At 31.4% G+C, this 11,883-nt stretch overlaps 3 protein-coding genes across 3 annotated transcripts; 2 read left to right on the top strand and 1 right to left on the bottom strand.

Annotated features, from left to right (window-relative positions):
• The first annotated feature begins 2,225 nt into the window (after window positions 1-2,225).
• Window positions 2,226-3,104, top strand: LOC130444231 (coiled-coil domain-containing protein 25). Its single transcript, XM_056779290.1, has 4 exons — window positions 2,226-2,364; window positions 2,421-2,512; window positions 2,563-2,821; window positions 2,871-3,104. Exons 1-4 carry the CDS (start codon window positions 2,292-2,294, stop codon window positions 3,068-3,070), a joined length of 624 nt encoding a protein of 207 aa, XP_056635268.1. The 5' UTR covers window positions 2,226-2,291; the 3' UTR covers window positions 3,071-3,104.
• A 1,177-nt stretch (window positions 3,105-4,281) lies between these two features.
• On the top strand, window positions 4,282-7,042 carry LOC130444477 (dual specificity protein kinase Ttk). The gene has a single exon (XM_056779604.1). The coding sequence runs from the start codon at window positions 4,343-4,345 to the stop codon at window positions 5,828-5,830; it is 1,488 nt and encodes a 495-aa protein (XP_056635582.1). The 5' UTR covers window positions 4,282-4,342; the 3' UTR covers window positions 5,831-7,042.
• LOC130444476 (carcinine transporter) lies at window positions 7,038-11,324 on the bottom strand. Its single transcript, XM_056779603.1, has 9 exons — window positions 11,022-11,324; window positions 10,798-10,959; window positions 10,511-10,741; window positions 10,036-10,294; window positions 8,487-8,840; window positions 8,140-8,418; window positions 7,902-8,083; window positions 7,462-7,640; window positions 7,038-7,397 (listed from the first exon to the last, which is right to left on the bottom strand). Exons 1-9 carry the CDS (start codon window positions 11,067-11,069, stop codon window positions 7,211-7,213), a joined length of 1,881 nt encoding a protein of 626 aa, XP_056635581.1. The 5' UTR covers window positions 11,070-11,324; the 3' UTR covers window positions 7,038-7,210.
• Window positions 11,325-11,883: the final 559 nt, after the last annotated feature.

Genomic DNA, 11,883 nt, shown 5'->3' with positions numbered 1-11,883 from the left:
ATTATATCGTAATCTATAATATTTACAAATTAAATGAGTGTATTTGTTGGAATTTGATAAATTTTCGTCTAGCTCTCGTATATGGTTTGGTAAATAATGAAAAACGAACTTTCTATTTCCTCGATGACGATATTTCTATACTCTCACGTTCTGTACACTATCTTATCGTATTGCGAAGAGAAAAAGAAAAAATTGTCGGCCCAGTTTCGTCCGACCTTCAACCTATTCGTTTTCTATCGTGACATTGAACCTGCATCTTCTTTATTTATTACGTAAGTCTGTGAGAAAACGAAATTTTCTTATATACAACTAAAATAAACAACGATATTCAATATCGTGTAAATCAATTTATTCGAAATTCGTGATTTGAAATGACTATCAATTTTTTATTTCTCGAATCTCGTGATTGCGAAACGATATTTTTATATCTGATAGTAGAATAAGCAACGGACAAATGGGTGGTGATGAAACGTTGATGTCAGTATTGCGAAAACAAAAACATCCAATTACTGTAATTTCCTCTACGTCGTGTTGTCTACCAATAATTTTTCAACAGAAGTTTATTCTAATTACACTTTCGTTCGTATAATATGAAAATTTTACCGTTTACACAAATTATCCGTTTTAAATTGCTTTTTTAATAGAGTTATTTACGATGCTGTACCGGCATACATGACGCATGCGCTGTAGGACATAAATTCTAAATAGTTTTTTCACGTACTCGATACGTTATCGAAATTTATTCACAGTAATCCGTAATTATATTTTTTATCAAAAAAATTCCCATTCCTAATCAAACTTGAGTGAAAATATTAATTATAATTCCACGTGCATATTGACGTACAACTTTCAATTTTCAAACGCCATTATTTTGATTCAAAAACAAAACGAGATGCTTAAGAATGTATTTAACTTTCATCGAATTATTATGTATGCAGTAACATCGCTGCCAGTATAATAAAAAGTGTATCATTATGAATATACAGTGTGTTTTTAATAACTTCGTTTTACTGACAGGTGATTATGATGTCATGATTTGGACGCCATATTGAATTAGTTGTGAGACAAAAGTGACGTGTTTAAAATTTCATTTGTTTCACAATAAATGAAAAAAATAACAGCCCCACCTATTGGGAAATGGGCTTGGTATTGGAAAATACATAAAACATTTATATAATTTGTTTACGTTCATCATTATCACTATAATAGATATCCTGATGTCATTTTGTTCGTTTTCCGTAACTAATAACGTATCATCGCCTTGTTATATTTGATTTTTTCGAAATTGTTAACTACATCGATATACATCAGAGACGGATTTAGCCGAGTAGTACTTGAAGAGTGAGTATTTAAATAATGATTTAGTAGAATCCCCGATAGATGGAGCTTTAGTCATATTCACGTAACAATTCAAATAAAGACAAATAATATTCAGTTTCAAAACATACTTGATGTATTTTAGTCTTTATTTTAATAGATTCTGTACGTTTTTTAACGAGAAAATATTAACGGAGCCTAAAACCACTATCATTTTCAATTAAAATATCTTTTGATATAAAAAAGAAATTTAAACCGCAATTATTTCAATTCCCATGACTTTGAGAACAAATTTTTCACACTTTTTACTTTTCCGTTAAATGAATTCTAATCTGGTGGAACGAGTTTGCAATGCCAAGTTTATAAAATAATTCGTCAAGCACATTAATTTTTTAATATCGACTTTTACTGTATATTTATAGTATACATTGAACGTGAACCAATCACAACGTTATTATTTATAGATATTGCACGATTTCAACATGAATATAATTAAAAACTAGTAAAATTATTACGCAAATTTTATATTCATATGAAAAGAATCATTAATACAACTCAAGTTTTTTTACAAATTACATAGAGAAAGGGATAATGAATATGATTAAATTGATGACATTTGGGGAGCGTTCTTCGAAGTTATTGTTTTGAAACTGGAACGCTTCAAAAAGTTACACATTTAAGTGTATTCAAGAAGAACAGTATTTTCATAGAGATGGCAACTAATTAATACAATACTGTTTTATTAATTCTAATTATATATAAAATAAATTTTCATGTTAAATAGTCGTTATAAATAATTCAACCAAATATAAATTCATGTAATTGCAAATTTTATATAAACAAAATTTATTGATTTAGATATAAAATACCTACAAAAATCGTCGTATATAACATCCCACCTCTACTAAATTCTTTTGACAGCTCTTATAACCTAACATTAGTTTTAGATTTATTTTTGTTAAATTTCTGTAAAAATGGTATATTATTTTGAAAGTAACGTCGTTTCACCACCAGTTACCCTGTTTATGGGTTTCGATAAAAACGAAAGTAATTATTTCGATCTAATACATGTAGTACGAAAAAAAAATGATGTTGTTTTACAGATGAAGATCTAATAAGATGGGGATGGCCGGAAGATGTTTGGTTTCACGTTGATAAAGTATCATCGGCCCACGTGTACTTGAGATTAAGACCTGTACGTATCAAACTACAGTTTTTAGTGTAATTATCTATAGATTTTGTTAGGGACAAACAATAGACGACATTCCGTCTGTGGTATTGGAAGACGCGGCACAATTAGTTAAAGCGAATAGTATAAATGGTAATAAAATGAACGATGTCGGTATTGTGTATACGATGTGGTCGAATTTGAAGAAAACACCCGGTATGGAAGTAGGCCAAGTAGGATTCCACAAAGAAAAAGAAGTAAGGAGAATACAAGTTGCAAAAAGAATAAACGAAATTGTTAATAGGTTGAACAAAACGAAACGCGAAGAACATCCAGGTTCGAGATAATTGATGTAATTTTGTTTAATCGCTTTGAATTTTTTTAGATTTTAGGGCGGAACGTGAGAAAAGGGACAGACTCGAAAGGGAGGATAAGAAACAATTGTTGAGGGAACAGAAGAAGAAGGAGGAGGAAGAGGAAAAAAGGAGGAGAGAAGATGCTGAACTTCGAAGTTATAATTCTTTGATGAGTTCGGATAATATGGCGAAATATGATGACGGGAATGAATCTGATGATTTTATGTAACGAAAATTAATGATCATTAAAATTATGAAAATTTCGTGTTGTTTTATCATTTTTATTTTCAGGAATAGGATGAATTTTTAGGTAAGTTCCTAGGTTATGTTGTGATTTTTTAGGTTAAAAGATTGGTTATGTTGGATTAGGCCAAGATAGGTTGTGTTTGATGAGGTTATATTAGATAACGTTAGGTTATTTACATAAAAAAAAACAAATTTCTGTATATTTTTATTATATTTCACTCCTTGCTAACACAAAAACGAATCCAATTGGACTTCTATCTATAAACACTTCAATTAACAAAACAAGTTTTCCGAATGTTTCAATTATTATTATTAGGTTTAAAATCTTTATTTCGTCTTACTTATACAGTTTTAACATTCAAACACAACTGAATGTATAGAACTATAATTATTCCAACTCGCTACTTACTTTTACTCATATTGAGACATATTAACCGCTATTACTGTAAATACAAGATTGATAGCAAAATAGGCTTATCTTTGAGTAGAATTAATATATAAATGCACTATTTTTCATTTATTTTCACAATCACTGACAAAATCGTAATGAACAATTATGAAAAGACAGACATTATTCATAAACATTTGAAAGTTATAATTATTCAAGTTGCTATTGAAATAATAACAGGTGTATCTACATATCGATGGGATAAGTTCTCTTCTAGAACTTTGTTAGTTTAACATTTTTATACAATACTGTGAATTAAAACATTTCTTCCCTTCGAAAGCAATGTAATTACTAAGTATAAATAGAATTGACATATGTCAAAAACTCACTTCATTATAAAATGCTGCCAATCTAATCTTAAAACAATCATAGAGAAATTTCAATCCAACACATGTTCAATAATAGAACTATGTCTATGGTTTTTAAATAAATAAGGAAATAATTCACAATGAAAATCAGTTTTCTTTAATAGATCTAAAATTTAAATTTTATAATTTATTTGATAATAGTACTTGAAATCTTCCTCAACATAAAATTAACGGTATAAATAAATTCCAAAAATCATTGTAACTATCTTAGATGTGGCTGAGTATATAATGATTATAACTCTGAAATCGAGTGTATAACTATCTCGAAATTAATATTTTTAATAACTTTTTATTTGTTTATAATATATATCAAGAATTAATGTTTTCTGTTCCATTTATCTATGATACATCATTTCTGTTGGCATAACTTGTATTGTTTATATGTCAATGTCAATAGTTTGATAGTTCGTTACTTTTAAATGTACTTTATATACAAAATATGAGTTCAACATCGGATTATGCTGAATTTAGAAAATCTATTTTAGAAAGAGAGATGATATTAAGAGGATCACAAACCGCTGTGAAGAAAAGAAATGTTCCGAAGAAATTCACACCACTAGCTCCTCTAGATTTTAACGCAATCAAAAGGGAAATACTCGAAGCCAGCAGCAATGAACTTCTACCATCAGTAAACTATCATAAAATGGAAGACAACACTAGTACACAAGAATTTACTAGTAATAATGTGTCCGAAAAATTAGAATGTATAAACGAAGGAGTCCCCGTAGCAGTAAATAAAGAAAACCCAAAACAGACGAAAAATAAGTGTTTAAAACCCAAAGAAAACGATAGTTTTGATTTGGATTTTTCGGCATTATCCCTACACACTCCAGCAAAACAAAACGATTTCGTATCTTTTAAAGAATGTACGGTAAACAAACCTCTATTTGATAGTTTCGTTACCCCAAAAGTGAAAAATATTCTCCCTTCAAAATTACATTGCAGTGTTCCTAGAACCCCAGTGAACGTAAACAACGAAAGCGTTGTATTACAACCCGAAAAGACGCCAAATAATCCTAAAAATATAGTTTGTTCCATACCGAGGAGCATCCCAGACGAAAAAACGTTCGAAAAACTACAAGTGAACGATGTGCAATATCTCATTTTAAATTTGTTAGGAAAAGGCGGTAGTTCGTTCGTGTACCAGTGTTTTTGCGTGGAAAAACGGCTTTTAGTGGCAATAAAATGTGTTTCGTTAGAAAACGCCCAATCAGCTCAAGGATACATAAACGAAGTAAAATTATTACAAAGATTACAACATTGCGATAGAATCATAAAGTTATACGATTACCAGATACTGGAAGACGAAAAAAAGCTATTTATGGTACTGGAGAAGGGCGGGGAGGATTTTACTACCGTGTTAAACAACCTAACCAACCAAAAGACAAACATCCCCATATACATGTTACTTTTCTATTGGATGGAGATGCTACAAGCCGTGAAACAAATCCACGACCACGAAATCATCCATTCAGATCTGAAACCCTCGAATTTTCTGTGGGGGGAAAAAGGATTGAAGTTAATAGATTTTGGTATCGCTTCTAGCGTTCAAACGGATATGACGAGTGTGATTAAGACAATACCTGAAGGGTCTTGTAATTATATGAGCCCTGAAGCTTTGCGTAACGATACTTCGAGCCCCGGGAAAAACAAATATCAGTTGCATTATAAATCTGATGTTTGGTCGTTGGGATGTATTTTGTATCAAATGGTTTATAAGAGAACTCCGTTTCATCATTTGAAGAAACTCTGGACGAAATTGGCTTTTATAATGGATCCGAATCATCGAATTGAGTATCCGGATGTGACTTGGGTGCCTGTTAAAATAGTAAATACCATCAAAAAATGCTTAGAATATAACGTTAGACTCCGGCCGTCTGTAGATGAACTTTTACGGGAATATGATTCGAATTTGTGCAATATATAGATTAGACGTTGACTATTGGTGATATCTGAGTGTATATTGAGTGTCAAAACTGTGTAAATATACAAAAAAGTTGTAGTATTTTCAAGAATACATTAAGAGAGAAATAAGGTGAAAAAGCGATATTTACGATAACATAATTGAGAAATAATCTCCATTAAACTATATACATACCGAATTTTTATAATTTAACTTGACTTTTTATAATAAACACTATTTGAGTTTTTAAATTATTGTGTTTGACAGTAAAAAATTCGACAATACCTGCTACTATATTTATTTTATTTGCAAATCTATCCTGTTATCATTTTACAGCAAAAAACAATATTAATAATTTTTAATCCCAAAGATTTTCTTAATCGAACAGATTTAATTTAAAATACTTAAATTTGTGATTAAAAAATAACCAATGTCAAAACGTCAGATATATCAATTGTTACCAACCTATAGTTTACGACCATAGATAAATTAGAAACATAGATTCGTGTTGTATTTTGTGGTCCTAATATCATAGATTATAATCTGTTGTATAGAAGTGTATCTTTTATTACACCAGATTTCGTTAGGAACATGGACTGTAAAGATAACAATATGGCGGCCGTGACTTTATTAATTTTGTAATGGGAATTTCTTGGAATTACTTTAATAAAAATATTTAGGCTCGTATTTATAATAATATAAAACCAATAATCGTATTAAGTGTCTGTATTATTTAAATTATACGATTCTTATCAAAATATCAAATGAATCGTGATGTATCGACTTAGTGATTAATCGATTGTAGATCATGTGAAGTATTAATAGCTTTGTTCGTGCATCTGATTCCGAATCAGTTTAAGGACCGTACTTTAAAAATTATCGTTCTCAGGTTACATCGTTATTTATTTATTACTAATTAAATTATTGTTGGATTGATAATAATCGTTTCCAATAAATCGAAATATTGAATAGTTTCATAATCAAGCTTACAACGATAGTAAATTGATTCAGAATCGATTCTAAATTTGATACTACGAATTTTGTGGTGCAGACAATAATTTTGTGGTTCTTATCAAAATAGTAAAAATCGAATGATTTATTCTATTAAAATATCGATTCAAATCATATTCCATAATATTCGAATGACAAACGTAATCGTAAACTTTTATTTTGTAAGATTATCAATACGAGGGGAGATTGGAAAATTGGTTATAAACGTGAAATAAAACAATTCTAATTAAATCACTTTATTGTAACATTTTTTACACCTGTTTAAACAAATTTTCGAAAAATTCTACCGTTTAAGGTTTCATCTTCGAAATGAATAAATCAATTGGTGCTAAATCTGTCGAATAAGAGGTTTAGAATAATCTAATGTACCGACTATTTTAATTTTGACGCAATCTAAAACCAATACGTCATCTGCATCGTCCCGTCGCTAGATTTCTGCGTATCCATGACGCTCTGCTGCCTAACCAGCTTCCTAATAGATTTCCTAGAACTCGAATCCTTCTCCAACGGAGTTTTTTCCGAAGGAGCAGCTTCAGCCAGTTCTAAATCTTCGTACGACGTCACCGCCGATGTTGCCGGTCTGAAAAAAACAACGACGACGACGACAACCCCCAGTGCCCCAACTCGTTTTTCCCACCACTTACCTTAAAGGTATACAACGCAGACAATCTTCGAGGGAGAAATCTTTTCCAAACTCCTCGCCTTCTTCGATGGATTGGGGGAGTTTGTGATGTAAAGTTTCGGGTAATCTAAGGCCTAATACACCTCCTATTATCGATATTAACCCCATTATTATAAGTGGTAAAATGAGCCATTCGGAACCCTAAGAAACTCGGTTTTAAAACGACGTACGGATGGGTATACGAGGCGTGTTCAAAAAGTTCGGTGGAATTTGCGAATAAATCGATTTTGGTGTACGACGCATTTTTGGAACTGTCAAAAAATGTACAGAATCGATCTTCGATTGAGGAATTCTTTATGGAAAATGGTACTTTCCCCGAACTTTTCAAACAAAACGCCTTTTTTAACGACAAATATGGACAATTTCGATCCTAACCTCGAAAAATCTAATTAAATATCTTACCAGGTACGTAATGAAGGGTATGATGACGAGTCCCAGTCCGGCTATATACGCCGAGGTACCGATCCCCAATCCCCTGAGCTGAGTCGGGTACAATTCCCCGGCGAAAGGGTAGATAATCAAAAACGAAGCGGAAATTGCGGATTTCGAAATAAGATACAAGACGAGGGTGGTTTTGACGTCATCTGAAACGCATCGACGCACTTAGAACTCGGAAAATATTACGACGTATATTATTTACCGTTTGGTATGGCGACCGTGGTCAAACAACACACGCCGCAAATTAGCATGCAGGTAAAAATTGGCCAACGTCTTCCCCATTTATCCATAATTAACCAACACCCCAAGTAACTCGGTATTTCTACTAGAGCCGAAAAGAAAAAGCTCAAATATTCGTCGGTGCCTAAAGATGGACTGTAATAGCTCAATCCGACGTATACGGTTTCGTTTGCGAACCAATTTACGGTGATCAAAGTTGTTTTTAATCTCATATTCGGCGTTCCGCATAAATCTAAGCAACCTGGAATCGATAATAAACGACAAATAACGGATGATGATGATGATGGCGACGACACCGACGAAACTTGCCTGGATTTCGTTTTAGAGCCTCTTCTTCGCTAGTTGTTCTCACGTGCGTTATTTTTCTCTTTAATTTTTGTTTGAAACTATCGGGAAGCTCTTTTTTATTCACCCTAGCTAAAGTTTCTAATATTTCGGAGGCTTCTTCGAATCGGCCCCTCAATAGTAACCACCGAGGACTTTCCGGTAAGTAAAACCAGTAAAAATAATAAATTATAAACGGTAGAGATGTGACTTGGCACAAGGTAACCCAATCTCGGATTAAATACGTTATACCGGCCAACATCATTAGGCCTATTGTGTAAAATATGCACGTTAGGACCGTTACGAATGAACGATAATTTGGCCCCACTAATTCCAATGCTGAAACGTGTACATAACTATACTTATATTTAAAACTATCGAAGTCCCCTCGTATTTCGTTTTAGAAATCGAAAAACCGCCTTATTTCGTTTTTGTGGCGAGTTTATAAGAAAAATTTTCCCTTAATAGTTTCAAGAAAGTTTTTTTGTTAATCTACACAAAAAACTAGAAATTTTGAAAAAAAAGTTGATTTACTAAATTTTTATGAATAAATTTTACTTAAAATCGACTCTCAATCTCAAATAGTTGTATACTAATTTTGAAAACTGTTATTTTCAAACCGTTACCCGTACAAGTATCAATTCCCACCTCTATTATTGACATGTATTCAAATACGATTTTTTTTTTTCGATTTTCTAGACATAAACAAAAAAAAGGGACTGCGGTAGTATATAATCACCCTATATATTGAAAAATCATGTAAATAAACGATAATTTCAAAATTCCAATTAAAGATTTTCGAAATATTTGCTAAAACATCGTATTATTGATGCTGTCTATCCATCAACTTTACATATTCAATGAATAATGAATAAAATAGAAAATTTCATCAAACTATTTTGCTTTAAGGAGTTATATCAAACTGAATTCGTAATATGAGTTTTAAATACTAGATTTCGTAATTAGTTACCTTATTTCAATTCTTCCCATAATGAAACACTATTATATATCAAGTTTCGTCCCACTAAAATCACATTTAACAAAAATTTTCTTACTATAACCAACACATACCTACATAACGTAATGAAAATAACTGTAAAACTAAAAGTGATACACTGAAATCTAATTATTTATACATTTACACCTTAAACACTTTCAAATTTCAATATTTTTTTCTTGAAAACAATCTTATATATATATCTTAACTACAATAACGCATTCGAAATGATTATAACCTATGCTTGTTTTATAAGCAAAATGGCGGACTGTCACAATCTGCTTTATTCGCGGGTATGATTCCGAATCATTTTAGAGATCGATAAAAATTGTTGTTCGCGGATCGTTTAGTTCTATGATCGTAGATCATATCGATTCCGTTAATAATCATAACGAGTACGTTCGTAATATATCACATCGATACTGAATTGATTCGGAATCGACTAAAAATCGACACAAAAACCTAATAGTTCGAGAATAATAAAATTCTGTTGTAGCTACTCAACCAAACTTCAGTATGTTAAAACTGAATACTTACAAATGATGAAAGGTATTTGATACATAGCGGGAATCGTTAATCCTACAATTATCCTACTTCCGGCCCACCACCAAAAATTTTGTGCGGTTATAGTTAATCCGCTACCCAACAATAAAGTCGTTAGACATAAGAAGAACGTTTTTTTTCTACCAATAATATCGTTGAGTCTTCCGAAAGTGTAAACTCCGATTGGTCCTCCTATATTTAAAGCGACCAATCCCAGCGTAGGATAAATATCCCTATCGCAAACTAGATCGAACTAAAAGTGTAGATATATCACCATAATTCCTTTTTTGACTCGCGGTAGTTGATTTGAACACGTTCCCAATTAATTCTGACTTTTCGAACGCACATGGTTTGTTCGAGAAATGTTCTGAATACGCACAAAAATTTAGTTTGACATTACAAGAGCATGTTCAGAATCACTACCGCGAACTAATAATAATAAATTTAGGGGTTAGGAAATGTTTCTTACGTCTATAACAATGCTTGAAACAACTTCGGTTTTATCATAAACCCAACCGTCTACGCACTTTTCTTTGGGCCACGAGGTATTTACAGTAAAAAATTCCGAATTTTCGGATGTGATTTCTGAAAATTCCGTCCAATTTACAGCGTACCTTTCGCATTTTGAAAATGTGTTATTATCATACGGTATCGATAAATTTTTTCTTTCATTTTCATCCAAAAACGACAAACCTGGAACCTTTCGTTTCTTATTAACTGATTCTATTATGTTTTTTCTGTAAATCATTGTATTACTTTACACCAATGATCCGGAATATCCGCCATGAATAATTGATTAAAAGCACCGAATCCACAGGGGAAACAAGCTGGTAAACAAACACACCATAACATCAGTTTCTGGTATCTACCAAATTCTCCTACTTGTGGTAAAAGATCGTCCATATCCATACCATCATCCTGTGAGTTTCGTAAATCCAGTTCGTTTATGGTATACAAGTTTTCAAATTAGATAATGTTACCTTAGTTTCCTTATAGATTTCGTCTTTTTCGTACACATTATACTCCATTTCGAGTGAAATAGTTAACACAACTGGATTATTGAGAATGTGAAACCATATAAGAATGCTTATAAGATTATTTGGATGTGTATTAATTCACAATATATCAATAAGGCTTCGTATTAGTTCAGTACAGGCAAATTTCATCATATAAATCGTAATAAACATCACTTATGTTTTTTCTCACACTATATAAATATAAGGTTACGTATTTAGCTCATTTATTATAAAATTTTGTAAGAAAATCGAGTTTTCTATATGAAATTCAACAATAAATAAATAATTAAAATATATTTACTTACTTTTTATCATACTCCTTATCCACAACCGCTTCTATCGTAAACGTAGATGTATATATATTTGAAATTAATCATTTTTTTATAAATCACAAACTTAATCATTTTTTTAAATTAAATAAATCACTATAACGAAAATTATAGATATTTATAATTATCATACAAGTTATGATTAATAAGTTCAATTTTGACACTTGTCACTCTACTTGACACAATTATACTCTATACGTCAAATAATTGATATTATGTTCCTCGATATAATCCTATCCGCACTATTAACACTATACTAGTATTATTTGAAACAAATATACACGATGATACACTGCAGAGCGCTTCTCTAGGCGTCAAATAAATTATATCCTCGATATAACACGGAGAGCAGTTTTCTGTGTTCTATTACATGACATATAATACGGATCATATTCTGTGTTCAGAGCTGATCGTAAAGCGCACGAAAGAAATTGACATTTAGTATATGTGAAATTCTGTGTTTGAAAATGTTTATCAAATGTCGTGTTGTTATGAAA

The sequence above is a fragment of the Diorhabda sublineata genome, chromosome 5 (genome assembly GCF_026230105.1).
Source record: "Diorhabda sublineata isolate icDioSubl1.1 chromosome 5, icDioSubl1.1, whole genome shotgun sequence".
Classification (NCBI taxonomy): domain Eukaryota; kingdom Metazoa; phylum Arthropoda; class Insecta; order Coleoptera; family Chrysomelidae; genus Diorhabda; species Diorhabda sublineata.
This window is presented reverse-complemented; position numbering and strand designations above follow the sequence as displayed.